The sequence below is a fragment of the Phascolarctos cinereus genome, unplaced genomic scaffold, assembly GCF_003287225.1.
Source record: "Phascolarctos cinereus isolate Bilbo 61053 unplaced genomic scaffold, phaCin_HiC Scaffold_726;HRSCAF=1367, whole genome shotgun sequence".
Taxonomy (NCBI): Eukaryota; Metazoa; Chordata; class Mammalia; order Diprotodontia; family Phascolarctidae; genus Phascolarctos; species Phascolarctos cinereus.
In genome coordinates, this window is record NW_027556098.1 from 193,195,042 (window position 1) to 193,215,973 (window position 20,932).

General features: G+C 38.9%; 1 protein-coding gene across 5 annotated transcripts in view; it reads right to left on the bottom strand.

The window, feature by feature from the left end:
* MYO1B (myosin IB) overlaps positions 1-20,932 on the bottom strand; it is a 217,156-nt gene that overhangs the window by 57,959 nt on the left and 138,265 nt on the right. For all 5 annotated transcript variants that reach the window (XM_020993562.2, XM_020993560.2, XM_020993563.2 and 2 more), the window contains exons 8-11: positions 6,896-6,994; positions 6,542-6,645; positions 5,375-5,522; positions 4,926-5,044 (exon numbers count right to left, since the gene is read on the bottom strand). In XM_020993562.2, coding sequence (XP_020849221.1) covers positions 4,926-5,044; positions 5,375-5,522; positions 6,542-6,645; positions 6,896-6,994 — 470 coding nt within the window. The remainder of the gene's footprint in view (positions 1-4,925; positions 5,045-5,374; positions 5,523-6,541; positions 6,646-6,895; positions 6,995-20,932) is intronic.

The window sequence follows — 20,932 nt, forward strand, 5'->3', positions numbered from 1 at the left end:
ATTTCTATAACATGTTCCAGGGGTACAAGTACTTCATAGTTATTAAGAAATGAATTTGACTAATTTATGTTGCTTAAATTTTTAAAGATTATTTTATTTCATAAAAACCATAAGTAAACATTATAGGACGTCCCTGTTTTTCTCAGTTATCAATACCTGAAATAACTAATTGCTATGTGCCTTTATTATAAGAGGCTACTACTCTTCCTTCCCTGTCTAAACCTAGTGAAATGCCATGTCTCAGCAGCAGCAGCAAACCTTTTAACATCTTAAGTCAGAAAAACATTTTACATATATTATCTCATTTGATTCTCACAAGAACCCTGTACTATAATTATTCCCATTTTAAAAATGAGGAAACTGAGTATGGGAAAGGTTAAGTGACTTGACCAGTTTCCACAGCTGTAAGTATTTGAGGAAAGATTTAAACTCAGGCCTTCCTGACTCCAAGACTTGCATTCTAACCACTAAGCTACCCTTCTGTCTCTTCTGCCTCCACAGTGTCTCTCGGTACCTAAGATAACTGCCTTAGTTCAGGCCCTTATTACCTCTAGCTTGGACCAGCCTCTTAATTCCTTTCTCTGTCTCCAGTCTCACTTCTCTAATCCCCTCTCCACACAGGTACCAAAATAACATTCTTAAAGCACAAGTATGACTATTTCATCTTTTGCTAAAGAAATTTAGTACTTCTCTTTTACCTTTAGAAAGAGGTCCATGGATAGATTTCTTGCCTCTTTACTTGGGGTCCCTGGATGGATTTCAGGGAATCCACATTCTTGGATAGGAATATACACACACACACACACACACACACACACACACACACACACACACACACAGTCTATCAATTATTTTAAAACACGATTCTAAGAAAAGGCCTGTAGGCTTCACCAGAGTGACAAAGGGGTCCATAACATGAAAAAAGATTAAGAACCACCTCTTTAGCACAAAGTATAAAGACTTCTCCATTTGGCTTTAAAAATCCATTCACAATCTCTATTCTATCTTTCTAGGCTGATCGCACATTTACTTTCCTTCATGTGCCTTACATTCTAGTCAAGCCAGCCTGCATAATATTCTCTGTAGAGGCCATTTCAAATCCCTTGCCCATGCCTCTGCCCAGGCTACCCTCCGAGCCTGGAATGTACTCCACTCCTTCTCACCCCTGCCTCAGAGAATCCCCCTCAGCTGAAGTAACAGCTCCTGTAGGAAACTCATCCTGATGCCCCTCTAATTCTCCAATCACCAGTGCCTAGATAGAATGTAAGCCCCTTGAAGGCAGGGGTTTCAGTTTTTTTCCACTTTGTATTCCCAGTGCCTACCCCAGTGACTAGAACACAGTAGGCACTTAATAAATGCTTGCTGGATGAATGAATTATTTAGTAGCAGCTACAAAAAGAGAAGGTAGACTGCTTGGACCTGACATTAACCTAGGTCCCATCTCTAGGTCCTAAAACCCTTTTAAATGTTGAAATAATAAAAATGGATAACATTTATATATGTTATTATGTAATGCACTATATATTAATTGTATACAGAAATCCTTCCAGGCCTATAAAAAAGGAAGTAGATGCATCAAAGGTCTAGTATATATAGTGAGACAAAGCTTTCTTCAGAGGATCAGACTATTCCTAAAAAAACAAAATCAAAAGAAAAGAGGAAGAGAAGAAAACTGTTTAATTGCAGTGGAGAAAGAAAAAATGAATAAACAATAAGTAAAACAAACACATATACCCACTAGAAATGTTTTAAAGAAATTTCAATTATACCTTTCTTTTCTAAAATTTTTTAGGAATAGACTACAGATTTCTATAAGTTTCCTACCTTCTACCTGAAGACTATCTCCTAAATTCATAAGAGTCTTGGTTTTGTTTCTTTGTTAAAATAAGCCTTTACTACTGTTCATAGTTTTAATGCTAAGATTGGGAAGGTAGGTGGGTTAGAGCACTGGACTTGGAGTCAGGAAGACCTGAGTTTAAATCCTGCCTGAGACACTGACTAGCTGTGTGACCCCAGGCAAGTCATAGACTTTCTCAGCCTTCACTTCTGTAACATCTATATCACAGGTTTGTTGCGACACTAAAATGAGACAACATGTTCAGCACTCTGCAAACCTTACAGCACTATAAATATTATTACTATTGTTGCTATTATTACTAAGTTTCAAAGGTCAATAATAGAAAAAAGGAAAATCAGGCCTATTTTATAGGTACTCACTTTCCTTACTCTCTACAGTTTAAAGTTTTACAAGTCCCCGAAAATACACAGACACTTTGGTTTTCTACAAAAGAAATCTATACTCTGCAGCTGAAAAAATCTGGACAGCAGATCAATCAAATGATCAATAAAGATTTATTAAGTGTCTAAGACAAGGAAAGAAAGCAGCCTATCTAAAAAGTATTGGAATTCTTCTGCCATGCTAGAACAATTCTGTCATCTGTCATACGTACCAAATGGGTGACCTACCTATGACAAATGGATATTCCAGTGGGGGAACCAGGAAGTACTCATTGTACTATTAACGTCACTATTTCCTGGTTGACACTCCAGACCTCTAGTCAAGTCAGTCACCCTACCAGCATTCACATGTGCCATGCTAACTGCTTTCCTTGAACAGTATCAGGAAAACGGGGCTAATATCTACCTTGCCTATCTTTCATTGTTGTTGTGAAAACAGGTACAAAAGTGCTTTTAAAAGCCATCAAGCCTGATTATTCAATCAAGGCCAAATAGACTGGGCCTTGTAGGACACAACTGTCAGAATCAGAACTGGGTCTTCACAGGAGAAAGTTCAGTCATGCTAAGGTGCAGGGCTATAGAATCTGAGACTTAAGGTGATATACGTTGGGGACACTGAGTATATAAGAGGAATAGAAGAAACTACATAAAATAAAAGTAAAGGGTAAAGATATTTTAAGAAAGTGAAAACTAGGAGAAAAAAGCTTCGGGGCAGTATGTTTGGGGAGGTATCTGTAGGAAAGTTTCCAACTTATTCGGGTCTCCTATCGTCTTTTTCACATACAAGTGTGTGAGTGTGTGTGTGTGTGTGTGTGAGAGAGAGAGTGAGTGTGTGTGTGTGTGTGTGTGTGTGTGTGTGTGTGTATACATATATATATATACACACACACATTCAGTTAAATGCTTCCTATGGTGAAGTCATTGCTTTCCTTAAATCAGTGTTAAGCAGGAGGATTTTACTATCAGTTTTTGTGTTAAAAACAGCATGTCTGCTGCTCTTGATTGGCAGAGAGGTTACAGACTTGGGATGGAGAAAGTATGGCAAGGAGGAAGTCTGAGAAAGGAAAAGTCCATTTATCTGCTGAGGTCTGGAGCACCAACCAAGAAATATTGAGTAGCGGGTCCTTATTGGGAAATGGTGGGAAATTATCTTGGAGAGCCTCAAGGTTCCAGCCTTGAGAGCCGGTCAGAGTAAGCTGGATTATTGCTCAATACCACTCAATGCTTGAAATTCTAATTCCGTATGAGTCACCATATCAAAGAAAAGATCTGAATACTTCAGGGAGTGAAAGCTATGGAGCATTAAAAAATGACAGTAGTTTGGAAGAATGCAAGCTATGAGGAAAAGTTAATAAATTCAACTCCTTACTCACTGGGAAGGGAGGGAGAAGAAACCCTCCACTTGACATAAAAGGATTGGTAGAAACATAATTTTTTTTTAACACTCATTACACATTTTTTTAAAAAACCTATCACTATACTTGATTTTTTTCAAACAAAGCTAGAGATGCTATAGACCAAAAAAGAAAAAAAATCTGTGTTCTGGGAAAAAGGCTGGTCTGGTTAAAGACTGAGCTACCTTTCCATTCTGAGCCTATGATTCTATCAACTATTTCATGTCAGAAATAAGGAGGGAAAATGTTCCTTCAAGCTCTAATTTCATGATCCTATAAGAAAAAGGGGACTACAACCTGAATTCACCTAGTAAGAAACACAGTAAAAACTACAATAAAAAATAATTCTCCCAAAATGAGAAATAGCCAACCTTTTCTTAATGGAAAATATATTGTTGACATTTCTTGGGGGTTGTTAGATAAGACTCTCCCCTAATTTATACAATGTACAAAACCTCAGCATGTATTTTTTTTGGGGGGGGACTAAAAAGGAGTATTTATCTTGTAAGGAATATGGACTTGTATGAAGCTTGTAATCTGAATCTGCCTTTACTCCAGGTATATAATAGGAAAGTATGCAGAAGACTGACCAATGGAGGCAAGCAGCTGAACCCCACCCTGCATTCCACTATTCTGAAGGACTAAAGCATATATAAAGACTAAGCAAAAGCTGATAGGAAACCCTGGGTCTAGCTCTGCTCTGCTCTAGTCTGCTGGCTAGTGAGAAACTGGGCAAGAGACACAACCTCTATCTTAGTTTCCTTCATTTTTAAAATGAGGATAAGAATACCTGTACTCCCTATTTTGAACACAATGAAGGTCAAATTATATCACGCATGTGAATGTACTTTGAAACAGAAAAGGTGCTCTACAAGCACAGAAGATCATTATCATTATTATTACTACCATTGTTAGAAAGAAACAAAAAAAACACTGAAACATGCAGTTAGTAGTGCCACTATGAGAAAGAATAGCTCAGCAGCACATAAAGGAAACATTCACTTTAACATCCTTTTTGTGAGAGAAAACTAAAGTCATGCTTACAGTTCTTGGTCTGATTAAGTGAGGAAAAAAATGAAATGCAAAGCTGATTTAAATAAGGTTTTGTTTAAAGAAACACACAAATAAAACTGACACCATATATAAAGGCTATGGAGACTACTATATTGGACTATCTTTGCCGTTGGACACACATGCCCACCATGTTCATGAAAATTAAAGTAAACAAAAGGCAGCAAAACCACTCTCCTTACTTAGACAACAAGGGAATTCAGTCGGGATTTGGGATTTTACCTGAGCCACATTTAGTGTTGTTGAAACTTTCTCCTGTTTGGCTTCAACTGTTCGGAAGCTGAATGCCCTTTCTAGGACTGACTGATCTATGCCCGTCAACTCACAAATTTCCTTTAGCTCTGTGGAAAAAAAAACCAAAACTAAACTAAACAAACAAACAAAAACCCAGAATGTGACTCTGCATATTGCATAACACACTCTAAGAAATCATAAGAATTTTAACTGCTTTCTCCATCAGCTTCTACTACCAATTCATTCCAACTGACTTTTTTCCAAGCATTCATATATGCTCAGAATTTACTTTGGATTACATTTAGGTGCAGCTTAAATACCAGGTGAACTAACATTCAGATGGAGCTACCAAAAAATATAGGTAAATTGCATGTCTGAGACTTAAAACTGGGCAGAAGTTCAAAGCAAACTTGCCACACAAAAGTTCACTGACTTACCATTTTTATCTTTGATTTTGCTTTCATCTAAGCCATTCACTCGAGATTCAGGCTTGAACTCAATGTTCCCCAGTTTTAACACTGCTGCTATTACTTCCAAGACGGACTGGGCTTCATGATCCATAAAGCCCACAATCTGCATGGCATTCTGGGAAAAGGAAGCATGTGATTTTCATTAACTAAAGAGAAGTCATTTCAGAAAAGAAATACACATTAGGGGCAGATGCAATGGAAAAATATGAGCTTTCCAAACTCCTCTATCCCTGTTAAGAGTACCATCATGCTCCTAATCACTCACAACATAGGTATCATCCTCCACTACACACTCTTAGCCACCCCACTCCCATATCCAATCTGTTGCCAAGTCTTTTCATTTCTACCGTCATAAAATTTTTCTCGTATACTCTGCCTTGGAACTGAATCACTCGATTTTGACTGTGAAAACATATGGAACTTAAGAATAGTAGAAAGAGTGTTGGACTTTTGAGTCCAACAAATTTTGGGTTCAATTTCTGCCCCAAACACCTCAGTAATTCAGTTAACCTCTCTCTACCTTAATTTCATCTATAAGATGAGAGGTTTAGATTCTGTGGCCTTAAAGGTCCCTTCCAGCTCTAAATTTGATAACTGAGCCTATGATTCAATGCTCAGTAGTTCTCAAAGACTAGAACCTCAGGGTAATTTAAGAAGGAAATGTCTTACTCCTTTTTTATAGTGATAATGCTATTGAAATGGCCACCCTTACAGCATGGAATTAATTTGAGTTAATAAAGCAAGAAGGGGGGGGGCAGCATGGCAGTGGATACAGGAAAAGACTCGAAATCAAGAAGTCCAGAGTTCGAGTTTAGCCTCTGACAAAATCTATATGAGTGACTGCAGCAAGTTCCTTACCTTCCCCAGGCAGCTCTTTAAAACCCTAAATTATAGAGGAGCTTCTAACTTTCATAGATGGAGGGGGAATTTCACCAATTCCATTACCACTCATGATGAAATCATCAATTTAGACAAAAATAAATAATTTTTTAAAAAGCTGAAGAATTCTTATAACAACTTACCACCCTAGAATTTTGTATCTTACAAACAATCTGGGTTTTCCATAGACATCACCGATGTCAGTTTCAGAGACACAGGGTTGGGATATCTGTCATTATAGATAGGAGTACTTACCCTAACTGTTCTGAAATTTGCTGCATCATCCACTCCGTTCACCTTGGCAGAGTCCAGGCTCAAGTAGTTATATCTGCTAAAATCCCGCTCCAGTTTGAGTTTATCTAATGGGTCATAAACGCAAACATGCAGGGTGTCATCAGTAAGGTGCTTGGGTTCAACTCCCTTCCACCATGCCTCCCTCACTCATTCTATCACCTCTTCCACCTAACGGTAACTCAATGGCAACAAAGTGAGCCCACTTGAGAAGCTGCATATGAAAATTCAAGGGAAATAAGAAAGTGGGTGGAAATCATGGACACTCTCAAGGTGATTGCTAACTGTGGCAGCTTCACTAGGAAGACAAATACTTACGAAGCAGATCTTCCGAGGCTCCCGACAGGAGCTGATAGAAAATGTGGAAGTTCCTTTCGCCTCTTGGCTGCTTAACTACACGGGACTTTTCTAAGAGATCTGGAGAAAAAAAAAAGAGGCAAATAATAGAACGTCAATCACCTTTCTCTCAAATTCCACAAGTTTTTCTCCTTTGTCCTTTACCTTCTATTTTGTCTCACTCAGACCCTGTAAACCAAAGATACTGATAGCCAGGACTGGTTTCCACATTTGGCTATGATGGGCCAGACAGACCTCCAGAGAGGGCCAGGTCTAAACAAGAATTCACAATCACAAACATCAGGCTCCATCTGAACCTTTTTAAGGGGAAAATCTGCGGATAGCAGAGGAGCCTAAGGGAGAAATAGAATTAGTATGACAGTTGCCTGTCATCCAGACACGACAGGAGCAATGGGCCCTGAGAGCAAGAGAGCTTTACGGGAAAGGTTTTTTAGAAATCTCCAATGCCAACCACACCTACCATGGAAAAAAGTCATCTTTTGTACCACGTGTGCCATAGGTTGGCAACTCCTGGTGTGAAGAGTAGCATCTTCAGACTCGCACCATTCTTTGGCAGCATGAATGAATTCAAGTTGAAGTAGGTACCAGCAATACTACAAGACTCACTATATCATAACCCCTGGCAATGCAGCATAATTATGGACTGCAACAGCAACACGGAATCCAACTTCACCATCAGCAATCAGTAATCGGCTGGCTCTTTTGGAACAAAGACTGAATTTCAGCCAACAGAGGGTTAAAAAGTGAGAGGTGCCAAAATCAAGGATCTCTGCAAACAGCAGCTGTGGCCACAAATTAAAGAATGATATTCACATATGCCCAGGGCATCTCACTGTAACCTGTCTATTCGGCTGCCTATTCAATACTTACAAGGGAGTGTGGGTGTGTGTGTGCGCACGCGTGTGTGCGTGTGCTAAATATACAGTCTCCTCAACACTGGATACAGAAGGCCTCTTATGCCTGCTGAGTGTTACATCTAAACCACACTTTAACCACAATAACACACATCTGTTACTGTACAGCTGATGAGGATGATTACTCAACAAATACTGCTCCTTTGAAGTTCATTACACCTTTACACCTTTTTTTCTCCTGACGCTTGCTGCTACCATAACCTTCAGGATGCTCTCTCACTTTCCTCAATGATGTCAAGACTCAGCTTACTTTCTTCTCTCCCTTCTATCCCACCATCATCCTTGATAATAATAATGTTAAAAATGATGACTCGCCCTTGGGGCAGCTAGGTGGTACAGTGGATAAAGCACTGGCCCTGGATTCAGGAGGACCTGAGTTCAAATCCGGCCTCAGACACATAATATTTACTAGCTGTGTGACCCTGGGCAAATCACTTAACCCCATTGCCTGGCCAAAAAAAAAAAAAAATGATGGCCCTCCCAACATCCCTTAGTCTCTCAATTCCTTTACCTGCTCAGCCACTATGACTTCCATTTCTGTCCTTTTGACATCTACTAGGATTATCATTCCCTGCACTGAGCTCACTATTTAGGAAGCAACTCAATCTCTAAAATCTTGGGGTTTTGTTTTGTTTTTCAGTATTTTCTTCTCCGGCCACAACCTGCAGTCTTCCCACCCTCATCTACTCCTAAACTTGTTATCTGTTCTCAGCGTGCCTTCTTGGATCTTTCTCCCATTGACCTTTGACAGTTCTGAACCTATAGTGAGGCATTTCAATGTTACACCTTTGCTCCCCCCTTGAATCCTTCACCTTATAAGGATTTAATGATTCCTACCTGATAATACCACCCTTAGATCGCCTCCCTTATCTACTTTCTTCCCTTCAACTCCAGAGAAGAAGAGCAATACTACAGGATGTCCCCAAGCAATGCTGACAGGATCCATTATAAGTGCATTACTAACTCCCTGGCATATCCCCCACAGCAGCTGTTCTAAACCTCAAGATGCACAACCCCAACATCTGCTCTCCTCCCTTTTTACAGATGACCTTAAATTTTACTGCAATGTGTAATCAGGGAGATTCACCCTAGTGTCTTCATCTTTCTACATCTATACCTCAAAACTTCCCTGTGTCTTCTACTCGAATTTTCATGTCTGAGAGGATAAGATGAGCATCCCCACCTGTAACCCTTTCTACTCCATCCCATGTTTTCTAGGACCTGTTAATAATAATAATTATTATAGCCAGCATTTCTATATACAGCATTTTAAGGTTTACAAAGTACTTTATGTATATCACCTCATCTGAGCCTCATAACAACTCTGTGAAGTAGACAGTAACATCCAGATTTTGCAGATGAGGACCCTGAGTCTGGGAGAGGTTAAGCGATTTGCACAGGATCACAAAGCTATTATGTGTCTGAGGCAGGATTTCAACTCAGGTCTTCCTGACTCCAAGTCCAATGTCACCTCACCAATCATTCCATTAGTCATGTCCTTCTGGCTTTGTACCTTATCTTCAATATTTCCATACAAACATGTCAGATCATCCCTGTTCTAACAAACAAAAAAACTTCTCTTGACCCAGATACCATTCTTCAAGCTATAATACTTGCTCTGCCGCTTGGTCATTTTGCTACTAAACTGTCTAAGATGGACAGTGTCCATATGATGCCTCCAATTTCCTTACCATCCACATAAAGTCTTCCAATCTCACCATTCTATTGAAAACTGCTCTTTCCAAAGGTCACCAGTGAACCAATGGCTTACCTACCAAATCTGTTGCTTCCTTCTGAGCTCAAATCCCTTCTTCTGCAATAGGATTTTCCCAGTCACTCCAATGTCTAGTGCCTTCCCTTTGAGATTCTTCTCCATCTATTCTGTATGTATCTTATTATTTACATGTGGTCTTCTTCATTAGGATCAGAGCTTCTTGACAGCAGGGATTGTTTTTGCTTTTCTTTGTACCACCAGCACTCAGCGCATTTACGGCATTTTGACTGATTTGATGTTGGGGACCATTTGTACTTCTTGATTCTTTCTACTCCCTTGGTTTCCATGACACTGCTTTCTCACTCCTCCTATCTCACTGAACAATGTGACCAATGGCTGGTTTCTTTTCCTTCTCTTATCACCTTTATGTAAGCATCTCTTCTCTGTATTCTTTTTCCACTGAAATTTTATCCACTCCACGTTTCTGGAGAAGACTTTCAAATCTGTAGCCAAGTCTTGATCTCTTCCCTAATCCCTGGTTTCCTTCTCCCTGCAGTGCAGCTCTACTTAAATATCTGGCCAATACTTCAAACTTGATACATCTAAAACCAAACAAATCTGACGTGCAAAACATGCTCCATCTTGATAACCTTCCCATTTTTGCTGAAGGTACCAACATTTTTCCAGTCTCTCAGGATGGGAACTTCAGGCATCTTTGAATTTCCCTCTCCCTCACTTCCATGTACAGTAAGTTGCCAAATGTTGCTAATAGTTTAGAAAAACTAATGAGGTAGAACTCAGTTGGAGAAAAAGGGATAAATAAAAGCAACTTGAAAACCTCAGCTGAGACAAAACAGATTCCTTCCTCTAAAACACCTTCCCCATTTTTCCAATCCTTCCTACTTTTTTTATTTTTAATATAAGGCAATTGGTCACACAGGGTCACACAGCTAGTAAGTGTTATGTGTTTGAGGCCAAATTTGAACTCAGGTCCTCCTGACTCCAGGGCCAGTGCTCTATTCACTGCGCCACCTAGCCACCCCTAATCCTTCCTACTCTTGCTGCAACTACCCTGGTTTGGGCCTGTGTTGACCTTCTTTTAGATTATTATAATGGTCTCCTAACTCCTTCTTCTCCCTGTGTCTAGTTTTTTTCCACTCCAGAACTCATTTTTTTTTTCACCACTGTCAGAGTAAATAATGCATGAGTCTGACCAATCACATCTTTGCAAAACTTTCAGGGAGTTTCACCCATGACCTTCAGGATAAAATATGAACTCTTTGGCCTGGTTTCCAGGGCTCTTCACAGCCTGGTGCCTTCCTCTCAGTCTCATGTCACGGTGCTTCCTTTGTACACTTTATAAACACAAAGCTATTTACATGTTGTCTCCCTTGTTAGAATGGGAGATACTTAAGGGAAGGGGCTGTTTTTTTACTTTCTTTGCATCCCTAGTACATAGCACAGCACTTAGGACAGAGTAAGTGATCAATAAATGCTTGCTGACTGGCTGGACTATATTTGCTCCCTAATTTAATTTTGTCCCCCTATTTCGTCCATAACCAAAATATGCCTTCTTCTGAACGTCCACCAGTTGACACCCTTCCAATAAATGCTCGCTGAACTGAATTTAATCATTTTCATTCAAAACCCAGCTCTGCAATTTGGAACTAAGCCCAAAGGGCTATAAAACTGTGCGTACCCTTTGATCCAGCAATACTACTACTAGGTCTGTATCCCAAAGAGATCACACAAATGGGAAAAGGACCCACACGTACAAAAATATCTATAGCAGCTCTTCTTGTGGGGGCCAAGAATTGGAAATTGAGGGGATGCCCATCAACTGGGGAATGGCTGAACAAGTTATGGTATATGAATGTAACGGAATACTACTGTTCCACAACAAATGATCAGCAGGAGGACTTCAGAAAACCTGGAATGAGCTGATGCTGAGTGAAGTGCGCAGAACCAGGAGAACACTGTAACAGTAACAGCCACATTGTTGAGGACCAACTCAGCTAAACTTAGCTCTTCTCAGCAATGCAATGATTGATCTAAGACAATTCCAAAAGACTCATGATGAAAAATGCTATCCACATCCAGAGAAAGAACTATGGAGTCTGAATGCAGAGAGATGCATACTATTTTCTGGGTTTTTTTCTTTCTCATGCTTTTTCCCATTTGTTCTGATTCTTCTTTCACAACATGACTAATGTGGAAATAGGTTTAATATGACTGAACATGTATAACCAATATCAGATTGTATGCCATCTTGGTTAGGGGAAAGGGGAGAAATTTTAGAACTCAAAATATTATAAAAGCGAATGTTGAAAACTAAAAATAAATAAAGCATTTTTTTTTAGAAATCCAGATCTGCTGACATTTCTTTTTGTCTTTTAGTCCCGCTTCATGCATCTAATAATTTTCTAACATACATTACAGGCATTTGCATGTATGTCTCATTCCTTTGCTACACTGTAGGTTTTCTGTGGGCAGGGACAATATTGATTTTCATCTTTGTAACACCAGCACCTAGCAGAAAGCCTGACACCTAGGAAGGGTTTAGCAACCCTTTGCTGAATAGAAACAAATTATGACATTCCTAGAGACTCCAGTTTCAAACTCTCTACTCTCTTTTAGAAGTTATGAGCTGCTAGTTAGATAAATATTTCATTTAACAGCTTGTCCAAAATCGATGCAAATGTTTAAAAGCATTCATTAGCGTTTTCCAAGACCATGTGTGCATACTCACAATAGAACTGCATGAAGTCACAGCAGGTGATTACTTTAGGTACTGAACATAAATTCAGTTCATTATTTACAAATACCCACTACCTGACCATTTTCATTTATTTGAAAGCCTCCCTGCCTTATGTCTAAACAGAAAATTGGCACGGCACTTTCTTCTGCTCCAGGCATTTTTTGCCTCCACTAACAAAGAAATTCAGTATAGGAAAGAATTTGTAAGCACTTCACGTAGCTAAATCCCCTTTCATATTAGCATTTGTTAAAGCTACCAGTGTATGGACTTAACCATCAAATTCTGGGGGATGGAGAAAAATTCTAACACTAGAATGTTCCCTTGTCATTACAACCTGGGCATCAGCAAAAAAAAAAAAAGACTCCATTAAGTCATTCTGCAAGTATTTATGTACCAGCCATTGTGTAGGGGCACCATACAATCAGCTGGTGCTTCTCTTCAATTTTGACCATTTATTGGTATCCATGTCACATGCTAATATCATCATCATTATTATCATCATCACCTGACATGTTATAGTATTTTAAAGTCCACAAAACGACTATGATTCATATACCTTCTCTCAACTGAGCCTTATAATAACTGCTCTCCTAAGATAGGTTTTGCAGGTTGTTAAGCAGCAGCAGCTAGGGGACGCAGTGGATAGGGTGCTGGGTGTGGAGTTAGGAAGACCTGAGTTCAAATCCAGTTTTAGATACTTACTAGCTGTGTGACCTGGGCAAGTCACTTAACTCTGTTTGCCTCAGATTCTTCTGTCAAATAAGCTGGAGAAGGAAAGAGCAAACCACTCCAGCATCCTTGCCAAGAAAACCCCATGGGGTCACAAAGAGTCAGACACAACTGAAAAATGACTAAACAACACCATCATCATCATCATCTGACATTTTTATATTGTTTGAAAGTTTTAAAAATGTATTAGATACAGTCTCTCAACTGACCCTTATAACACCCGCTTTCCTGAGGTTGGTTCCGCAGGCATTATTATTCCCATTTGTCAAATGAGAAAACTAAGGCTCAGAAAAATCAAGTGACTCCTTTTACGGTCACAGAGAATGAATAACAGAACCAGGGCTCCACTTTTTCTACCACTGAATACACCACTTTTTCTACTTTACCACAATGCTTCTCTATTACATATTATATATGCAGAACAGTAAAAGAAATAGAACTTCTCTTTCAGACCCTATGGAAGGAGGAAGTATTTTTAAAAGGTAACAGGCCTAATGGGACATGGTTATTGCCCAGAAGAAACCCTTTGGCTTGAGGCCTTCCAAACTACTGCTCAGGTCTCACGGTAAAATATTTTCTCTGTTAAATCTCTTCTTGGCATAGAGATAGATAGGGTTTAGTGGGTAAGCTTGTTATTGGGATCCTAAGGCATAAAAATTAGCCTGGGTATGTTAGTTCTTTTTACCCTTCAAACCTGAAAGGTTTGAATTATTATTGAATAATACTGAAGTACTATTACATTATATATTTTATCTATATTATATATACTCATATATAATATATGTTATATAATTATATATAATATGTTAGGTATATTATATATAATTATAAATACACATTACATATAATATGTATATATTTATTATGTATTATATTATTTTATACACCTTAGTTTACTTGTCTGAAAGCGAAAGGGACTAGATGAGAAGATCCTCAAAAATCCCTTCTGTCTCTAGCATTTTAATCATATGATTTCTGATGCCAAGTAACTACATTTTCTCTCCATTTTCTTCCTGTCCTTCTGTATAATTAAAATAGATGAACACTTTTTGAACACTCAGTGGGTATGTTAACAACGTCCTATGTTATATAAAAAGTTAATTAACTTCCACATGAACTGCAACACCCAGGATGTTTTAGTCAATCCAAAAGTAGTTTTCTGGCTCCATTTAATTCTCTGTGTCCTCTGTGGGTAGGGATGGGGTGGGGGAGGTGCAGAAGTAGCATCTTCAGAACTGAAAGCAAGGATGTTTGACAAACGATCTGAAATTCAAAGGCAGAAAACTGCCTGCAATGGCTTCTTATAATATTTAAAATATGTGTCTGTTCAAAGAAAACAGGTCTTGGTTGTAGCAAAGGTTCAGCCTTGCCAACTCTGTGTGTAGTTCGGCTTTTGCACTTGCGTCGTGTATTTGAAGTTTAAAATCAAACTGACAAAAGGGAGCTAAAACATCTGGCATAAAGTAACAAAAGAACCATTTTCTTCCCTCCCTTCTCCCAGAATTTTCATAAATCAACTAAAAGTCTTAACTAAGTTACCATGACAAAGTTATCCCATTTAACCCCTAGGCAGCTGGGTAAGCTGAGTGACAAAGTTTCAAAGATATTCCATTTTGTGCTCATGAAAAATTAAAGTAGGGTTTGAAATGCTGAAAAGCTGGCACGGAGTCCGTGTAAGCTAATTAATTTTTAATTTCTAAGAGTTTATCACGTACTTGATATATGTGGGGACTAATAGCAAAATTGCAATTATAAGAAAAAGACAGAAATCATTTTTTAAAAAGCCCTGTAGGCAGATGTGCTGGATTAAACATATATAAATTAGTCACAAAGGAATGCCCTCTGTGTATTTAAATGATTTATTACTTTTAGTTCAAAGTGAGTTGAACTAGATAGTGAGTTACTTAAGGTTTTTAACCAACTCTTACTTTCCAACTGTTTAAAATTTTGTGAAGACTAAATTTATGAGCCTGAAAGTCTCTTCTGTCTTGTAGACTCACTGAGGTAGACAATTCTCTCATTGATGTATATTGCAAACCCTTCTTCCTGAGCCTAAGCTATTCTTGTTCAAGTCTTCCCATGAACTGGCCATAGAAGATCTTCCCAGTGGGCTGGAGCCCTTTCACTATACCTTTTTCCATTTCATGAGTAATGACACACCATTTGTTGCAATGAGTTACTTAGGTTTCTTAGCTAATTCCTGTTTTCCAACAGTTAAAACTGGACAAATTCCAAATGTCACAGTCTCATAATTTTTTAATTTAAACTATTTTAATAAAGTTGTTTGGAAGTGAATTGGGTAGCCTTGAGAAGTAGTGAGTTCTCTATCACTGACCATCAACTTGAGTTGGAAGGTGCATAGGATCACACATCATGAAGCTGAAGGGACTTTAAAGGGCATCTATATCAAATCCAAACCTTTCAATTTACTGATGAGGAAACTGGATCTCAGGGAAGTTAAGTGACTTGTCAAAAGTCATACTGGTCCTACAAGGAGCACAACCATGACTTTTCCGACACCAGAGCTAGTATTCTACCTACTATACCACCAGGCTTCCTGATAACACCTAGTAAATGGGGTTTCTGGGGGAAGCTAGGTGGAGCAGTAGATAGAGCACCGGCCCTGGATTCAGGAGGACCTGAATTCCAATCTGGCTTCAGACACATAACACTTACTAGCTGTGTGACCCTGGGCAAGTCACTTAAACCTACTGCCTGGCCAAAAACCAAAAACTAACTAACTAACTAAATAAATAAATAAATAAAGAGGGTTTATTTTTCAAATTAGTCTAGATCGAAGGTGTCAAAAATAATCAGATTAAAATGTAATTGGGAAATATTTAACAAAATAAATAAAAATACAATAAAGCCCACAGGAATTGGATTTGTGCACTCTCTTTCTATTTCAGTTTGTCACTACTATCCTAGATGATCTTTGAGGTACCTTTGAACTCTGAGATCCTGTAAATTTAATTCAATAAATATTTACTAAGCATCCACTATATGTATAGTGACCTTTGGCCCACCTACTCTGGGGCACCCTGAGCCCCTTCACTATCAGCGATCTCTACCACTTCAGGGTTGCCTAATAGCATAGCAGGACTCAAGTGTCATACCCCACTATCAACCAATGATAGACACCCTTTTCACTGACCTCTCAGTAAGGCTACTTTGGTATCAGGCCCTGGTCATACCTAACTCCCTTAATTAAGGGTGGACAAGAAAAGAGGGAACTGCTCTGTGTTTCACAGCACCTATGAAAAGTCCCACACCCATTCCCTCCCCCAACCCCCGGAAAAGTCTCTGGTGCCATTTTTCATCAGAGTTTGACCCATTATGGTGACATCTCTTCTTCTGCCCAAGTTATTTAAGTATGTGAGTATGTATGTGCTCAATAAACCTTTTTGCTTTACCAGCTTCCTGCCTCTGCAGATCTTGCTGCTCCCTAAATGCCTCATGGGAATTCACTCCCTTTGACAAGAGCTGACTCTGGCACTGTAATTGGAAGTTCTCCCTCTCCTCCTTACCACCTAAGCAGAGCCAGGAGAACAGGAGAGTATACAAAGCCAATGACAGACTTGATTCTGTGCACACAGACTTAACTTACTTATTTCTTCATTTAATTGACTCACAAAACTCAAATGTGTAGACAAAGAATGGGGCTGATACAGTAATTTTTTTATTATGTTAAGCCTTTAGGGAACAACTCTGTAACTCGTCCCTTGTAAGTCAACATAGTCCATGACCACCCACTGTAGACAAGTTGCTGTGCTTGGCACACCAGGTAGTAACAGAAGAAGTCACACCTTCTGACCTCCGGGAACTGAAGAGTTTAGGAGACACAGGAAAAAATGAACGTAAAGGAGAGAAACATAAAAATGGCATATTTCACTAACACACTAGCAGAGAGAAAAAGAGAGAAAATGAGAGAGAGATAGCGAACAAAGAGAGAGAGGAAGAGGAGAGGGTTTGGAAAGGAAGAAGAGAGAGAAATGGAGAAGGGAAGAGAAGGATGGGGAAAGGGCAATGAACTGTTTCACTTCATCTTTGGATCAATTCCCATCATTTAATTTAGTGCCTAGCATAGTGATGGGGAGACAGACAGACAGATAAGACACACACACACACACACACACATATACATATATACACGGTCACAAGTTGACATTTAAAGTATACCTTTAAATAAAACATCATCATTATTGCTTATTTATTGACACAAAACATAGCTGTTCTGCTTTATTTTAGGTGATCCAGAGTATAACACATAATGGTGATCCATTACACAGTTATAGGCTTTTTCATTTAAACAGAAAATACAATTAGGCTATACTATTACTCTGCCTCATTTCTTCTACCAATGAACTTACGAAAAATAAATATCACCTGATAATGGTACTTCCCCTCATCTGAAAAAAAATTTCTTACATCATGTTACAATTGTCCTAAGAAGTAAGAATGACCTGCCTGTCAATGTCATTGTCTTTGGCTTATAAAACTGTTAAAACACTGCAACCAAAGTAAGTCAATAGAAAGCAGCATGGGATTCTGAATGGCACATCCTTTTTTCTCTTTAAATATTCAGAAATAGCATCCCATTATGTTTTCCCCTAGCACACACACACACACACACACACACACACACACACAAAATCCATTAATTAATGTAACCAGACATGAGACATAACTGAGAAAATAATTTACTTTTTTTTAATATGGGACCTGTAATTTCAGTAGTGTTGAAAGTTCTTACTATTAATGTAGAACAGCAACTTCTCTGTAATTTATAGTCTTAAAAGATTTCCAGGGAGCACTGAGAGGTTAAGCATTAGCTTCAGAACTTAAACCCAGGTCTTCCTGACTCCAAGGCAGGCTCTCTATCTATCTACTATTCCATGCTGCTGATCATTTGATAACCTTAATATTTACCTATTTTATTCAGTCATTTTCAGTTGTGTCTGACTCTTTGTGATCTCATTTGGGGTTTTCTTAGCAGAGGAAACGGAGGGGAAAAGGGTTAAGTGACTTGCCCAGGGTCACACAGCTAGTAAGTGTCTGAGGCCAGATCTGAACTCAAGAAGATGAGACTTCCCAACTTCAGGCTGGGCATTCTATCCACTGCACCACTTGGATATCCCAGGAAAACAGTTAAGTAATACTTATTTATTAACAGTTATAAGAACAACTTAAGAGCAACATGTTGAAAGTACCCAATGACATGGTACTTTAAAAAAATGAGATATAAGTATAAAGACAGAATCCAGACTATGCATGTGCATAACACTTGAAAGGCAAAGGATTGGGACAACTAAACTAAAATATGGACTACAAGGGTTAATCTGAGTCCATCCAAGAATTCACCTGTCAGTGCTTTTCTTAGCAGGGGCTCAGCTAACTTTATTCTTGTTATGTGAGCATACTCCAGAGCCTGAGACCTTGCCCTTCCCACTCTTCTTAACTACTTATATCAAACCACAGGAGCCAAATAATGGATGACGATGACTGCACTCCATAAATGTCATTTCTTAAAAATTTCAGTTATTTTGTATTATTTTAAGAAACCAATGACAACCAGAAAATGTTATGTTTATGTTAGAAAGGAGCAAAATATGAAAGTGAATTAAACCTCAAATACATAGCATATAATAGTTAAATGACTGAACTGACTTGGCCGTCTATTTATGGCCGAAGGGATGGCAGGGGTTAGAGAAAATATTTTGTAACAAGGTCAAGGAAAGGAGAATGTGTATTTGAACTTGTTGAGACAGGTGTGTTCCTCCTCTCCCTTTCAGCCTCAAGGTCAAAACCTACAATTTACTTACAGATGCAAACTTGATAAGTGTGCCTGGATATAGCTAGAAAAAAGCTGCTAGAACCAGAAAGAACTGGTTACTTAGAATGAGAAATTTTATTTAAAAAATTCACAATTAGATTATGCTAATTATAATAGCTAATTAAAAATAAAATGAAAGCTCAAGAATTCACGGCTTATTTTAATTTTCTAAGTAAGTAGCTGTATCAACTTTTAACAGCCATGAAATATTTTTAAATGTCTTTAAAACCTGAATATTTTAACTTCCCTCATATAGATCTAAGAGATCACTGGATTACAAAGCTCTACAGAGGAGACTGAGGCTCAGTTAAGTTGTCCAAAATTATTCAGATAGTAATAATAATAATAATAGCCAACTTATTATAGTGCTGACTACGTGAGAGGCATTGTAATAAGCGTGTACAATTATTTAATCATCAAAACAATGCTGGAAAGTAAATGCTATTATTATCATCCCCATTTTACAGATGGGGAAACTAAGGCAGAGGTTAAGTGAATTGCCCAGGGGTCACACAGCTAGAGTGTGTCTGAGGCCAGATTTGAACTGGAGTCTTCATGACTCCAGGCCCACCACTCTACCCACTGCACACCTAAGCATTAGAGGTAAGATTTGGATTCAAGTCTTTTAACTATAGACCCAGTGCTCCTCCCTCTGTATCATGCTGCCTAAAGAAATGATTCTGAAAGGGATTTTAATTTCCACACCCAAAACTTTCCTGTAATTCAGACTTCCAGTTTTATAGTATAATGCTACTTTTATTATCTTGGGAAACAATGTTTCCAGTTATCCTATACCTTATTAAACTCAATAAATATTGATTGTGCATCTATTAAGTGCACAGCACTGTACTAAAGTGCCCTGAATGCTAACTTTCTGTGGTAGGCAATAGTGGAGGGAGCAAGGAAGAGGAGGACATGGTTTATTATAATAGAATGCTTTTAAGTAATAGAATGAGAGGTTCAGGATAATGCAATAGGAAAACTGCAACGAACAATGGACTTAGACAAGGAGACTCTTGAGGCAGGAACACCTTTTCATCAAAAAGCCATTATGACAGTCTGAGTCAAGAAGCTGAGGCAGCTGGGGGCTCTGTGGATGGAGCACTGGGCCTGGAGTCAGGGACAGCTGAGTTCAAATCTAGTCTCAGATACTTCCTGGTTGCGTGACCCTGGGCAAATCACTTAACCTCCATTTACTTTAATCCACTGGAGAAGGAGATGGCAAACCACTCCAGTATCTACCAAGAAAACCCCATGGATAGTATGGTCCATGAGATCGAAAAAGTCTGACACAACTGAACAACAGAGTCAAGAAGTACAAGCACCCAGCCACTAAGGGAGGGTGAGAAGTCAAAACTGACACAGCACTCTTACTTGTAGGCCCCTTGTTTAGAACTAACCTTCGTCTCATGAATTCAACCTTTAATTTAAAACTCGAGGAAAAGGTTCCCACCTCCAGGAAGTGCTGCCTGATCTCGAGGGTTGATAAATCAATTGATAAGCATTTATTAAGGGCCACTGATGAGCCAGGCAGAAGCTTATATTCTACCAAGAGAGACAACATGTATATTTATAAGTATATACAGAGTAAATATGGGAGGAAGGGGAGGAACTAGCAGCTGGTGAGGGCGGGGACTTTAGGGGAGGTTGGGGGGGAAAGGCAAATCAGGAGAAGTCTTAGAAAGTAGCACTTAATACAAGTTCTGATGGAAAAACAGCTGATTCTAAGAAGCAGAGAAGAGGAGGGTGTTCATTCATCGCAGGCATGGGAGTTGGAGGGGGGGAGGGGATAGCCTGGGCAAAGCACACAGAGGGACTCGTGAGCTGAGCAGCTTTAGAAGGCTAGTCTGAACTGCAAAGTATGAAGGAAAGTAATGTATAAGGCTTCGAAGAAGGTAGAGTGGAGCCAGGTTGTGAAAGGGCTTTAAAAGCCAGGGAAATCTGTAAAGATTCAATAAAAACCTTCCTCCTCACATCCCACAAAGTACTTTGTTTTCTAAGTCTCTTATCTGCCCCCTCCCTGCCTCCTTTTCGACTATATATACAATCT